Source organism: Centroberyx gerrardi, chromosome 2, assembly GCF_048128805.1.
Source record: "Centroberyx gerrardi isolate f3 chromosome 2, fCenGer3.hap1.cur.20231027, whole genome shotgun sequence".
In the NCBI taxonomy this organism is placed as follows: domain Eukaryota; kingdom Metazoa; phylum Chordata; class Actinopteri; order Beryciformes; family Berycidae; genus Centroberyx; species Centroberyx gerrardi.
The window spans coordinates 7442262-7456927 of NC_135998.1; the positions used below are offsets into that span (position 1 = coordinate 7442262).

Here is a 14666-nt window from a genome sequence, read left to right on the forward strand (position 1 = left end):
AGTCCTCCAGCTGATAGTGAGGAGGACAATGGCAGTGGGCTGTATGGATCGGTGCCTGATAACCGAGGACACTTGAGTTGGTGCTTTTCTGGAGGTGGAGTGCTTGGTGGCTCACCCCTGCTATTTGCCCTGACAGGCACATCATTAGGGGTAATTTGTACATGTCGGCGGATTGGTCGATTTCCGACTGGAGTGCTGCTACTTGATAATCACAGATCGCCTCTCGCTGAGAGGGGAAAGGGGGGAGAGTGAAGAGGGGAGTGTTGGAGTAGAAGAAGGAGAGAGAGTAGAGAGATGGGAGTGTGGGAGAGTAGAGGAGATTCAGATGGGAGGAGGGGGGGTATATTATAAGACTGATCATTGATTTCTTTTCTAAAATTCAGTGGTATTCTCCTTAATAACTCCTAACCACATGAATCTCTCGTTCATATTATTATTATCAGAGGGATGTTAAACAGAGTGCTTCAAATTCCCCACTTGAAAAGAACAAACAGCAGATTTATAGGCACATTGATATTCCGTACAGTGTTGTTGCAATGGAAGATTTGTTGTTGCCATGGTGGAGTCAATTTCAGCGCTATAATCAAGTAGGCGCAAGAGAGACCTGGTGCCTCAGAATCGTACACTTAATCACACAAATACAAAATACACTCTGACACGGTGTGTGTAGGAGTGAGGAGTTCAGCCCAGACAGTGAAATATCCTCAGCCATCATGAAGATCAGAGCCGGGATAGATGATGCCTGCGGTGGCTCAATCTATCAGTTAACTTCTGGGGAGTGTTTACAGCTCAACAGTATGTTGACGTCTGGATAAAAGCGGTTTGATAACACCCAATAACACAGCAGACAGATTTTAAAGGGAGACAGAGAGAGAGAGGGGGAAAGATGCAGGAGTAAAGCCCCACAGACAAGGCAATAAAAATGACAAGATCAGGAAGAGATTCTATCCTGAGATGAAGGTACCCGCCTGATAACCCCAATGACATATCCGCTCTCATCCACCCCCTTCCCTCTAACTTCCAAGCTAGCTTTCTACACACTGTACAGTCGGTGCTCACACAAAATAGCACAAGGGATTAAATGACTGTATTCAATACCTCATTCTAAGATATTTTAAATGAAATTATCTTAATGCACTGGGAAATAATTGGGACATAATTGACAAAACAAGATGAAGATGTGAATTTTGCTAAAATGAGAAAAAAATGTCAGCAAGTGCAATGCAATTCATTTAAAATTTCTTAGAATAAGCTTGCCGGGAAAAGCCAATGTTGTCATTCGGGGCAATATGGGCCTTCGGGCTGCTCCTTGCCTGGGTAATTGGCCAGTAAAAATGTCGCTGCAGGCAAAAGGAGGTGTGGGTAATGAGGTTCACACAGAAACACTACAAGGACTACAAAGGAGGATGATTTAGAAACAGAACTGCTGGCACCGTACAGATGTGGTGAGGCTGTATATTTCATCATGAACTAACGCAACAGTAAATCAATCATTCATTAAGACAAAGTATTGTGCACTAGCTAATGAAATGCAGGTTACTGTACGTGACTTTCATGCAGGCTAGGAAGACAGCTTTACAGAAAGAGCCTGAGGTAGAAGAGTTAGAACAGACATGATAAATAACGAGGAACAGAGCTGAACATACTGTATCTCATGATCTGAATGCTCCAGGATAAAGTATATGTATACCACAATCTTGTCTTAATTATCTCAGATGTTGCATTTCCTCCACCGGTCTACCAGCTCCTTTCGATGCTGATTACAAAGCACTTCGACATCCGTCCTCTATACAAGTTCTCACCATAAATGGTAGCTCTCTGGGGACAATGCGGTACAAAGTGACAACTGGTGGGGGGTCTGTGAAAAGGATGTTATATCAGGAAGTAAATAGCAGCACAGACAGTCAGGCTAAACAGGAAGTATTAAGTACTTCATGACTGGCCAGGCTATATCTTTACGTCAGGGGTGAAAGTACTGGGTGTGGCTGAAACAATGGAACGAAGATAATCAAAGGGCAATCAACCTCTGACATCAGCTGTGTTGGGTGCTGTCATCACTGGCTTTCATGCTTTTTGCCCTTGCTAATATTGATTACTGCAAACAAGCAAAATTGTAATAATACTAATACAGTATTACCTGGGTGTCATTTTCTTGTTTATGGTCTTGTTTGTAAATACAGTGGAAGTACGATTTTTAGGCTAGATTTTTAGCGGCTTACTTTCACAATGAAGGCAAGAGGGTGGTAGTGAGCATGTACCTAATCTTAGTGACCATTCATTAAATCCTACAGAGGCTGTGCACTAAAATCATTTAAAAATATATCCATGGCTTTTTTACCCCTCTCCTCGTATACAGTGTATTTCATACAGGTAGTCCATAAAGAGGACAGCAGACTGACCCAGGTTGTACCAGACATCCATCTCTCCACTCAGTGTTCGAACTTCGATAATACTCTGGCCCAGGAAATCATCAGACTCCCTCTTCAGACGCTGCTTCACCCTGGACTTGATGTCATCATCCTCATCCCACACACGCACTTTGATTCGGTCCGAGGAGTTGTGGCACTCGCTGACGACAAACAGAAATGTACAAAATGGTGTGAATATGTTGTATGATACAAGACAAAATAATAATAGGGCAGTTATGTGTGAACGATTTTGAAAATAGGATAAAATTGCAAACTTTGAATGATGAATCCTACATGGCCTGAGGCTAATGTCCTGCTATTAATAGAGTAATAATATAGTAATATAGTAGCTCACGCTCATTTACAAGGGCCACTACAATTTAAGATATAAAGAACCTTGCAAGAAAATAAAAACATTTCATAGAGAGTTTCATCCCAGTTGAAAAAAAACACATAGTCCAAGTCACCAGTGTCATTAGGCTACATTTTACAACCAAGATATTTTGGTGACTCACAAGTGGAACTTTTCCTCCCAGACAGGGTTGAGGTTGCCATAAATGGTCTTGGTTCTCTTCTTGGTCTTGCCCACCTGGACGGTGACATATGGATCACTAGATCCAGTCTTGTCTTTCGCCTGAAGGCCTTGGGCACAAAAGACTACACAGATACAGAGAAACAATGACATAATGAAGAAACAAAACCATTAAGGAGAAAAATCACCAAGACGCATAAAAGATTATCATGTTGGAAATGTACTGCAGTCACTATGCAACACAGGGACACACCAATACCACTTTTTCCACTCCTGATATTGATGCTGAGCACTAAACTTAAAGTGTTGGTTGATTTGATAGATTATTTTTAGGGTACCTGTGATCGTAATCTTGGCTGACCACTTGGAGGTGCCATCCAGTACACTCTGTTTAATGGTCTTCATCTGCTGGGCATGGATGGCCTTGCTGATGACAAACACATCCCTGATGACATCAAAGATCTCTGGTTTGTTCCTCTCCCTGATCTTCATCCTGTCCTTCATGGCCATGATGATATTCTGAGTCCGGTCTTCAGCTCCATGCTTAGAGCTCTTCTCCGCAGCACCTAAAGAATCAGCGACATGCATGCATACAGCTAAACATAGCATTTGAACATAGCTAGCAATTTCAAACATGAGCTGAATGATGAATTGCTGGCAAATGACACCACTGTGGCTTCAATTCAAAATCACTCACAACCACCAATTAAGCCAAACACCCACCAAGCTGACACCCTGAAATTCACTGTGTGCTATTTCACTGGCAGCGGTGTACATACATGTACATCTTACGTACATACAGATATATATACATGATCAATTATGATAATTCACACCAGTCTATACCACAACAGTTGGCTGAGACAACATGTGCCTTGAAGTTTTAAATGGCTGTGATGAGAATGCAGTGAAATTTTCAGGAACATCTGCACAAACAACACAACCAAAATGGTATTATGGACAATCTCCCTTTTACTTCACCCATGAGCAGTTCCTTTCATCTCTCCCTCTCTGGGCCGGTACTCACGCTGCAGACAGTCTGCATTCAGCAGCTCTTGGCACTTCTCGTGGCATTTCACCCCGCACTCAGAGCAACGCATGCCTTGGCGGGCGATGCCCCACAGCAGCCCCTCGCACTCGTAGCAGTAGGTGGGCGTCGTGGCGGTCCACACCTCAAAGTTATGTGGTGTAGTGCAAGATATGGGGTAGATGAGAGCCTGTAGGGTCTTCTTGTACACATGGTTTTTCTAAAGGAGGGAGAATATTACTGTTATTTTTTACGTTTGAGAACAAAATTATGTTTAATGGAATTTCTGCATTGTTAGCTAGTGTTCAGGGGAGATACAGGAAAGAGAAAGAGAGGGGATGTTGGGTAACAAAGGTTATGTGCCATTTTGTAACCCACAATAACGTAAGCATGTGATATGTGCCTAGGCTTGGGTGATATCCAAAATTGCATATCCAAAGCATTGGAGGAAACAATATCACAATATTCACGAAATATCGCGATAGTCGATATTATCAAATATTGTCCCAAGCCTATATGTGCTCTAGCCTCTTGAGACACCAGGACACCATGAGAGCACTGCATTTTAAAACTATAGCACAGAAACTTGTAACCCTCCTACTCACCAACTCCTCGTCTTTGATTGAGGAGCGTGCAGCCATAGCAGATGCGATCCCCGCCTTCCTGGCTTGGACCAGTGACTGAACAACAGGTGACAGAGGGAAATAAATAGTTAAGCCAACACATAAACATATATACAACCCACAGCCCAGCTCACCCCCAAAATATTACTAAAAGAATGAAGGTCAGTGTGGTTAAAAAGGTGGCCAGGGGGGTTATAAGGGTGGTCAGTAGGGTTATAATTCTTTTCCAGAGACGTTAGTGGATTGTTACCAGATGATGAGAAAACCCAGGTGAGTAATATTAGGGAGGAGCCATGGAACTTTAAGCAACTACTGAGGAAGGGATTACCACCAGGGCCGAGGCCATGTTAGTGACAACATTAAGTAACAACAGAACCATCACCCACAAATTTCTGTGTGAGCGTTAGTGTGTTACCCATGTTAGTTTGCTGCAGCCCTTGTTATAGTTGTCTTTATGTGGCTTAGCAGGTGAGGATGAAAAATAAAAACCCCAAAATGTGGGAATGTATTTGATTTGTTGATTATATTTTTAATGATAATATCAAGTAGGAAGGAAAGCTACAAAGAGGATGCATGCAAACGTGTTAATTTGTATCAACTGAGAGGTCTACGATCATTATCCACTACATAAAGAGAGCAACATGCTATACACATACTTGTTTGATGCATCTACTGTTTAATTTGTCCTACTTGATATTTTCTCTTTAGTAGAAAAGGGAGTGGCAGTTGGGTTCTATTAACTTACCATAGCCTGACCAAGGAGAGTGAATGCATTCAAGAGAGTTGTGGGGAATAGTTTCGGGTTTAAGAGAGGAGGGAGAAAGAAATTATCAGTCTGATTTCATATTCGTCTCCATTTGTTGATAACAATCTCATCCCAAATTCACCTCAAAGGTAAAAGCATAACTGAGACTTTTGTGTTGGTATCACAAATAGACAGACATGCGCTCACATAGAAAGAACAAAACAAACAGGATTACTGGTAGAGCAAAGAATTGACAGGGTAGTACTGACCACATCGCTGACCAAGGGGATCGGCTTCTTTTTACGCAGGTCTGGCATGCTGTCAATTCCATACAGACCAGATCCACCACTATGGACCGAAAAGTTCAGACATTAATAAAAAAAATCCTCACAACACAGTTACAGCTTACAGCAGGGCATTTTCACTGCACTTAAAAATAAATCACAACATTCTTTATTACAAATATGCACTGAAAGTTAATAAAATCATAATACACACTACTTTATTGTTGCTTTATCAGGTTATTATTAATATTAAAAATGTACAAACATGATGCTTTCTCCAAATATTAGTGTTTAGCATCCCAAATATAGGTGTGTTTTACAACGTGACTTACCCTGGTTTGACCCAGGCCTGTCTGGAATTGGGTTCCTCATCTCGTACCTACAAGATTTCAAATGTGAGGCTTTAGGTTTACCTCTTATAATACCTAAGATTTAATGATGTATGATGAGAACAGGAAGGTAATGGAAAGTGAAATTTGGTTGAGTTTCACCTCTCGGATATTATAGAGCATGCAAAGTCGAAATGAAAAAAAAACAACAAAAAAAAACACGATGCAGTATTAGATCAAGAGTCGTCTTTAAACCACTTGCTCAAATAAATGTGTATAAGATGTCATGTTAAATGCAATGGAGGACTAAAATAATGCAGATACCAAGCCATTTAATAAGTTCTACTTCACAGGTTAAGACACATATAAAATCAGTTTAACTTTTCTGCCTGTAGATTGTTTTAAGAGTCAACTCAGATAAGTTAAGGAGAAGTACAAAAACACCAAAATGACAGCTGAGCAGCTACACATGTACATAAGATCTTTTAGTTCTTCCTCCAAGGTAAAGTTTTTCATCAGTGTCTGCACATTCCTCGCTCAGTCCACAGAAGTTGGGAATGTGGATCCCTCCGGGGCTCACTCTCACAGTATGGGTTTCTGATAGCGTTTGAAAAACTTCAGGGAAAATATGAAGCATCTGCTCTAACACCAACACTAGAAATAGAGCCGAGAGAGTCTCCTCTAAAGCTACAATGTGGACCAAATCAAAGATTTTCTATTGATTATAGAGAATAATTGAAGCCATACGAAAAATCACTGTATGTCTTTTCTACAGTGACAGGATGGAGTTTGGAAGAAGTTTTCACTAAAGATCGCTCATCTGCTCATCACAAATCATATATATACACACAGTATACACACACATATGTATACTTACTTATGTATATAAACTTATATGCTCTTTGTTTGAAGACTTAATTTGCTGTACCTTATTTATGATTATAGAAGGTATTCCTATTCTATTATATATTGTGGAATATGCTTAGGACTGCATCACAAAAGCATCCCCAAATCCAAAATTAGAAGTTACAACTGAACAACTCCAGTGAAGTGGTATGACAAGACAAATAAAATAAAAGGAACCATACTCCATGCTACGAAAACAAATATATGAGCCCAGCAATGGAAATTACACTGTAGCAATGGGGGAAAAAAATCATCACGATTTACAGACAATGACCAAGATAACAGAAATACAAGATATTAACTTAACAAGGGAGTTAATATTGTATAAGTAACCTGATCATCTTCTCTGCCACTCTCTGCAAAGGAAAAAAAATCATAGAAGAATCAACCTATGGATGCAATAACTACAGTTGAACAAACTAACCTGACCACATACTGTATGCAAAGCATGGTGCTTTAAAGAGAAGGCAACAAATATCAACTAATATACATTTTCAAATCAACAAGGCATTATAAATCATAATTCATAAATAAATAATACTAAATTCATTTAATTGGGTCATTAATTGCTTTAAGATTTATTTTTGCTTTCATTACTGGGCTTGCCAGTGCCAGTGGCGAAAGTCAAAGAAAATATCCTTAAAAGTACCTGTGTTAAACTCTTCTTGAGATTGGGATCCCTGGGACCCCTGAGACCCATGGGACCCCTGGGATCCCTGGGCAGATTTTGACAGTCTACGATGGGTTTCCCTCTTTTCCCTCAGAATGCGTTGGAAATTAGCTATGCGCTCTCTGTGACCTGCATCTGTTGGCTTTCCTAGGTCTACCTCATCAAGGGCGTGGTCTTCCCCTGTTGGACTTAACCCCAACTCATCCAGACTGAGCACTGGACCCAGTGGGCTCTGGCCCTGCCCTCCTGGACAATGGTCTGGTGTCAGGTCTGGGTTGGACAGTTCTCCATCGGTCGGACAATCTCTTCTGCCTTGTGAAAGCTCTATAGAATGATACTCAGTGGGGGTGCAGGGAGAGTGGCTCGCTTCACTGGGGGATGCTTGAAGGGAGCAGGACAGGTTCTCATGTGTTTGGCCACAATCCACATAGACTGAAGCCTCACTGTCCTCCTCCTTTGGAGTGCCAAACTGAGTGTGGTTCTCTGGCAGACTGATTTCTCCCTCTGTATACTGGCTGGTGCTCTGCTCCTCTGTGGGTTCACTGGATCGTCTGATAGGGGAGGAGGCAGCCTCAGACCCACTGTCATCTTTCACATATTCAGGGTTGGAACCTTCCAGCTTTTTCAAGGCCCCTTTTAAAGCTGACCTGAAAGTGAGCACAGCCTTACTGAATGTTTTCACATCAAATCCTACAGTGGGGGGCTTGGCTGTGCTCTCAGAATCTATTTCGGCAGGCTCCCTTGACACCCACTCTCGTGCATCGTCCCTGGATATGCTGTGGTCTGTCCACTCCCTGTCCAAACTCTCGGCAGACCCTACATCCAGAGTGTCAGCAGATGACGGGCAGCCGTCACAAGGTGAATGAGGTTCCAGGTAGCCATCATCACAGTCTGTCAGTAGCACAGTGGAGCAACTAAGGCTCCTTGAGGGCCCATTGCCCAGTTCATCTGCATAGGCATCCATGGTGTGGTAACCAGAGCTACGTGAGTAAGGGCAATTTGCAGCGCAGTCGCACTCCAACTTTCCTTCTTCAGCTTGCAGCCTGGGGGGCCTCCAGTCCACCACACTGGAGGAGCTGGAGGGAGAGTTGTAATGCTGTCCAAACAGAAGTGAGAGATGCTCAGAGCTGTTGTGTGAAGAATGACCTGGCGTGCTGCTTTGTGTCTCCTCTGTGGCACACCTGTCCCACACACCTGGGCAGTTCTCCACCTCCTCTCCGCTGTTCACACATGAGCAAATGTCCTCTTCACTCCAACCTCCTTCTCCACTCACACTGTGCTGCATGTCAACAGAGGCCCACCTGTCATACCCTGTATCAATAGAAAGGAATCTGTTACCTCTCTCTGGACAGATGGAACTGTGGCATGAGGACAAAGAGCTGGTACTGTGGCAGTCATGGCCACACTGACGCTCCAGGTAGCAGAGATCGGGTCTCCTGGGGCATAAGGAGTGCATGTCTGAACTCTGGTCTGAGTTCTCCTGGTCTGTTTGCTCTGATTGGTGAGTGACTGGATCATCTCTCCATTGTTTAGGTGACCTGTGCGATGGTATATGTCCTGAATCTTTACCACAGTCCTGTTGATCCAACTGTGGACTGGTGGCTGTCCTGTAGAGGGATGTGATGGCGTTCTGTCTACCCAGGCTCCCTCGCCTGACTTTGGGTGATTGAGGAAGAGGCTTGGGATGGGGCGTAGCTGAAGCGCCAGAGTATAGCTCCCCTATCTCACTGAGCACTGCATCCACACAACAAGAAACCTCATCCACTGAGCCTCGCACAGATGTCAGATACTCCCTCAGATCTGAAATTTCCTCCTGGATCTTGTTGATGCCTTTCAGCTCTTTAAGGATATGCTCTACTATGTTACTAGAGCCTTGCTCTGCCTCTTCATCCTCCATCTCTTCCTCCTCTTCTGCATTTTCAATCCTTTCACTGGGCCTGGGTATAGTATCCTCCACAACCCCGATGCCATCCTGGCAATCAGAACTGCTGTTTTCCCCAGATGGGGTGAGGTCTGGGAGGTCAGTTGTGGTGCGGTTAGTGTGGACAGTACAGGGAGCCTTGATGTGGCATTCCCTACTTATCTCCAGCCCCACCAACACAGGTGTGGTCAAGCCCCTTGTATGACTGTGGCCATTGGGCAACATGCAGACTTCTTTTAACTCTCTGGTAGAAGGGTCTCTCTTCAGGCCACAGATGAACATGTCCTCTTCCACCTCCACTGATGAGAGTTCATGGAGGGAATTATCACCTGGCCCTTGCAGGAACTTCTGCAGCTTCCTCCGCAGGCCTTTCCCCACTTTGGGGCTCTGGGATCTCTTTTTCCCAAGCTCTCTCCTCTTGGGCATTTGGTGGGGAAGTAGCTCTGTGTTGTAGGGTCCATCCTGTCCACTGACGTGGCCTCTGGGGAACATCCCTGAGAATTGGCAGTCTGGGTCAACTGGTTCCACACATGGGCTGACCAGTGCCTCAGGCCTCAGAGTGGTCTGAGCATAGGCAACATCTTAACCTGCAAGTGACTGAAGAGCTCAGAGTGCCTGCTCCATGACTGACATGAGAAAACTGAGAAACAAATTGGGGATAGTTTAACAAATTAAGCAGCAAAAATCAAGAATGATTAATAAATAAATGCACTCTGTGAAAAGGTTGATGAGTGCAGCATCAAAGAACACAGTTTTGCCCTGAGCTGCAATTTTCTGGTGACAAAAAAACCCATACAGGAGCTCATATCTTTCTGAGCTAATGTTCTTCAAGGCAGAAGATGAATGAACAATTTGTTGCTATTGTTGTGAGTGTCACAATTAAATGTAGGATATTCCAAACACAGGCTCATCTGACTGTTAGTTCTGGCTACAGGTGGCTAACTAAAGATTACCAAATCTTAAACATTAAACCTTACCAAACCAACCAAACCTTAGATTATATCTTAGGTTAACCATAGGTTATATCTGCTACTTATATTAGAAGAAATACCAACCAATTTTTCCTCATGCCAATTCATATAACACGTTTGAATGTTTTGCGTACCCTTTTAATAACAAAAAGGGTGGGGTAGCACAGTGCTTTAATTGCTGGCAGGCAAGAGTTGATTTAATGCAGTCAAGCACAGACAGGAGTAAGTGTTAAAACCCCACACTATTTGGGGCTACTGTGCGTCAGTACACTACTCTTTACAGTACATCAGTAGGATAGACAGTGATGCATATACTGACCTCCTCTCACTCACAGTGGCAACTTTCACATAGGACACCATGCAGCTGCCTAGCTCTCTGTAATTAGGATGCAATGGAAAGACAGCTTGGTAATTAGATGACAGGTCAATTCTCTCCTCTAAGGCTACGTCATTCTTCTGTCTCCATACCAGCTGCATGGCTCGATAGCTCTGATCTATCACCCACATTGTACACACTATAGGGATTCTTGAATACCCCAAAGATGAATCTATTTGATGCCGTGACATTACTCCACGAAAGTATGTCATCTAAAACTGCGCCAAAATTCATAACTGCATGGCTCACATGTCAGTCACTTCGTGAAAATGACAAACATTGTCCAGTTACGAAACAGAAAGGCCAAAGGTTTAGCAACTATACAGATACAGTATGCCTTATCTGCTCCTTGCCTTTAGTCATTCTGTATACTGGACAGAGCTCAGTGACACCATCGCTATCCAATGAGCATAATTATTAAAACTATTAATACCATTTACATAGTCATATCACTCATGAATTTGGAGGACACAGTTTTGAGGTCTCAATGGTAGTTTCTGCTGACTGACCCTAAAAATCACAGAGATGGGTAAGAAACCCTGTCCTCTCTGCATGGAATGACCTGCAGAAAAATTTGAAACAGGATACTCTTAGCAAATTTAAAGCATTTGTTTGGGACTACGGAATATGTATCTATTGCATATTCTACATATCTACTGTAGACTCTTTGACTCAGTTGACTGTTTTAGGACTGTGCCACTACCTAAGAATATTTATTACGGATAGCGAAATGTATGTTTTTTTTGCTTTTTGGGGAGGTTCTGCCTGTAATGAATGTGTAACATAAAACAAAAAACAAACACATAATTAAAGTATATCATGTTGTTAAACTGTCTCCCATTGAGTGGAGTCAGTGCTGTCCAATTCCCCTGTGCTCATTGTGTGAGAGTTAATCTGGGTATTTTTCTCCAGCGTTCATAGAAACAGATTGACCAAAATTATTCGGAAAATGTATACAGATTCTGTTAGATAAAATAGCATGAATGTGAAGCGCCTTGATACATTATTTGGCGATTTCAATAGCAAACATTCTGACTCGGAGATAGTAAAATAGAAAAATTTTGGAAACTCATTTGTTGAAGGAGAATCTAATTCCCTATTCCATTAAGTACATCATGCCAGACTGAGGGAATGGTTGGAAACTTCATTAACCCACCCCTGCACTGGAGGTTTCCAATAGCACTCAAGCACTGGAGGTGTGCATTAGCATGATAAGGGTCTGGTGGGCAGTAAGGTATAATAATCAAGCATATCACAAAGGAGCATGTTACCTATGACCGCCAGGAATTTGAAATTAAGCCGATGAGCATATCAGCCGAATAGCTATCAGAAATTAACCTGGAGCATTACCTTTCCAATTAAAATTACTTTTATAAATGCTCTGTCATTTCTCATCAGAGTTCATTTACTTTCTAAAAATAAATGTGAACAGGAGTATCTGCTTTAAATGCATCTGTTGTATAAAAACACTATAGACACAAATATCTTTGAACAGCTCATTCTGCTACATTCCTGAGGACCACTGGCCCATTTAGCAGAGACAGCCAACAATCCACTGTATGTGGACTGTAAGGGCCAGTGACTTATCAGTTAACCGGCCAGAATAAAGAGAGGCTGAGACGGCTGGTTGGAGTCTGGCCCATCCTCACTGACAGTCCTAGCGATAGCCTGCAGCAATATCTTTTCTCTCCTTACTAAATGGTCTGTGGCCTGGAAAAAAGATGACTCGCTTTCCTAGTTTTTAAGTGATCAACTTGACTTCTTATCAAAGCATGACATTTGCTTTTAAAAGTGGGATGACCTCAGAATTGAAATGGACTGAGCATTACTGAAATTAAGTAATTTATGTGAAGACTGTAGGAGTAATTATTTTAAATCACTTAAATGGCCCAACTGAATTCTAAGATACTACACGACATAACAAAGTACAAGACCTTTGCTCCATACCTTATTATTATTAGCCTAACATAGTGCAACTAAGCTTGAAAAGTTTCACACAGTAATATGTTTACATGTGTTAATTCAATCTCAAACAAATTCTACTCAACCTAAAAACTAAATGCGCAAGAAGACTGCAATATGTATGTTAAAATGTAAACCTTACCTCATGGAGAAAAAACAATTAAAAACAACCTGTTCATATCATCTTGCGAGATGCGTTAAATCCACACAGAGTACGGGTCAGTAGATCAGTAATGATAACTTTTAGGCGTTTCTTTCAAATAAATCCCCAAGCGCATTTTAATTTATTGCTCTGCCTTAATCAAACCAACTGGGCTACCAGTATGTCTTCTTTAGCCGACTGACAGACACGCAGAAGTGCTGAATCTCTCGTTTCTACCACTGGAAGGGCAAGAGCGACAGTGTTAGACCAGGATCACACAGCAGTTCAGCCTCAGTTAAGTACCCCTCCCTTCTTCCCTCCCACCCTCTTGCATGCTTTCCCCGTTCTCTCTCCTTCTGTCCTCTGGCAATGTATTCCAGCACAAAGCTAATCTGAGGCTGTAAGACTGCCAGCTCCCGGTCTCACTCTCTGTTGTTCTGTTTCCACATCTGCCCAGTGTTGCCATCTGCATTCATTCTTTCTATTCATTGAACTCTTTGACTTTATAAGTCAAAACATACCTGATGCCACTGCTTTGCCTAAATTCAGTGGTTTCCCTGCCTACTTTCAGCCCCCACTGTTAGAAAAGTAGTCTATAAAGCCTTTAAATTTCTCATTAGGGCTTATTGCTCAGTCAAAACAAGACAAATATAGGTACTGAAACTGATACTGTAAATAGGTCTGGCAGCGTCTCAGTTACAGCTCTGGATTTACCCCTGTCTGCCACTTCAGCCAAAAATTCTAGAGGAAACTGTAAATATGCCACGCATCCAGTCTCATTTTCCGCTTTGAATGTAAGCCAGCATGTGAGGATGTTTTACGCAGTTGGGTCCGGCACTCATCTATTATGCTGGTCTCTCTGACACTGCTGTGACAGATTAACTACCAATTCTAATTCATTACAGCCTTTTCAACATTCAGCCTTGTGTCCTAAGTGCTTCCCTATGTCCTACAATAAATAACAGTTAGACAGCTTTCACCTTGCTTCCCATTTCTCCTCCTCCTTGCCTTCAATCAGCCAGCATTTACATGGTCATTTCAACCAGTCCTTGCAAACCAATCATCATAATGGAGCCAAGCGAGGACTAACCAAGCCTCTCCTGCCATGCTGTAAAAGGCTTAATTAATAGGATGGACCCTAGGTAGGGCTCAGAGAATCTGTTCTGTTTATTATGGCCACCCACTACTGGTCTCTAACTGGAGTTTGATTGATGAAAGGCAGGATTAGACACAACATCTGTACAGAACATGTGCACAGTAGGGATAAACAAACACTCCAGTAGTGGTGTTGTATATCAGACCTACATAGCATCAGTGATTCTGACACCAAAAGCCAATCACAAAATGTCAGAGATCAAAGCAAGGCGATATGATTTTCTACCCTTTTCTTTAAAGGATACTGGATCCAATGACTCAACTCATTTTCCAGAAAAAGCAAGGGCTCAAATCGGTACTCTGTATAAACTGATACTGAAAGTTTTGTGCTCAGAATCAATACCATCAGTGAAATTGGTGGTATTGGTGTATCCCTAGTATAGAGTTTCAACTTAATCCAGTGTCTTCTTGGACCATAATACCCGAGGTAAGAATATGATGATCTATAGCAAACCAAAAAGAGGTTTGACCATCCACTTCACAATTAGTGTATCTCACAAGGTGGAATGGTTTTGCTGGGGTTATGATGCTGAGAGGTTATTATACTTGCTGATGTATTCATCTCCCTCACGCCCCAGTTTGGACACCCAGGGTTCACTGCCCTTTAAAATATTT

The 14666-nt window shown here is 42.3% G+C and overlaps 1 protein-coding gene across 1 annotated transcript in view; it reads right to left on the minus strand.

Annotated features, from left to right (window-relative positions):
- The window catches only part of unc13bb (unc-13 homolog Bb (C. elegans)), an 85689-nt gene that overhangs the window by 25770 nt on the left and 45253 nt on the right, over positions 1 to 14666 (minus strand). The window contains exons 11-18 of the mRNA XM_078285953.1: positions 5952 to 5998; positions 5605 to 5683; positions 5336 to 5341; positions 4573 to 4647; positions 3968 to 4187; positions 3279 to 3506; positions 2924 to 3065; positions 2400 to 2569 (exon numbers count right to left, since the gene is read on the minus strand). Of these exons, the coding sequence (XP_078142079.1) occupies positions 2400 to 2569; positions 2924 to 3065; positions 3279 to 3506; positions 3968 to 4187; positions 4573 to 4647; positions 5336 to 5341; positions 5605 to 5683; positions 5952 to 5998 (967 nt within the window). The remainder of the gene's footprint in view (positions 1 to 2399; positions 2570 to 2923; positions 3066 to 3278; positions 3507 to 3967; positions 4188 to 4572; positions 4648 to 5335; positions 5342 to 5604; positions 5684 to 5951; positions 5999 to 14666) is intronic.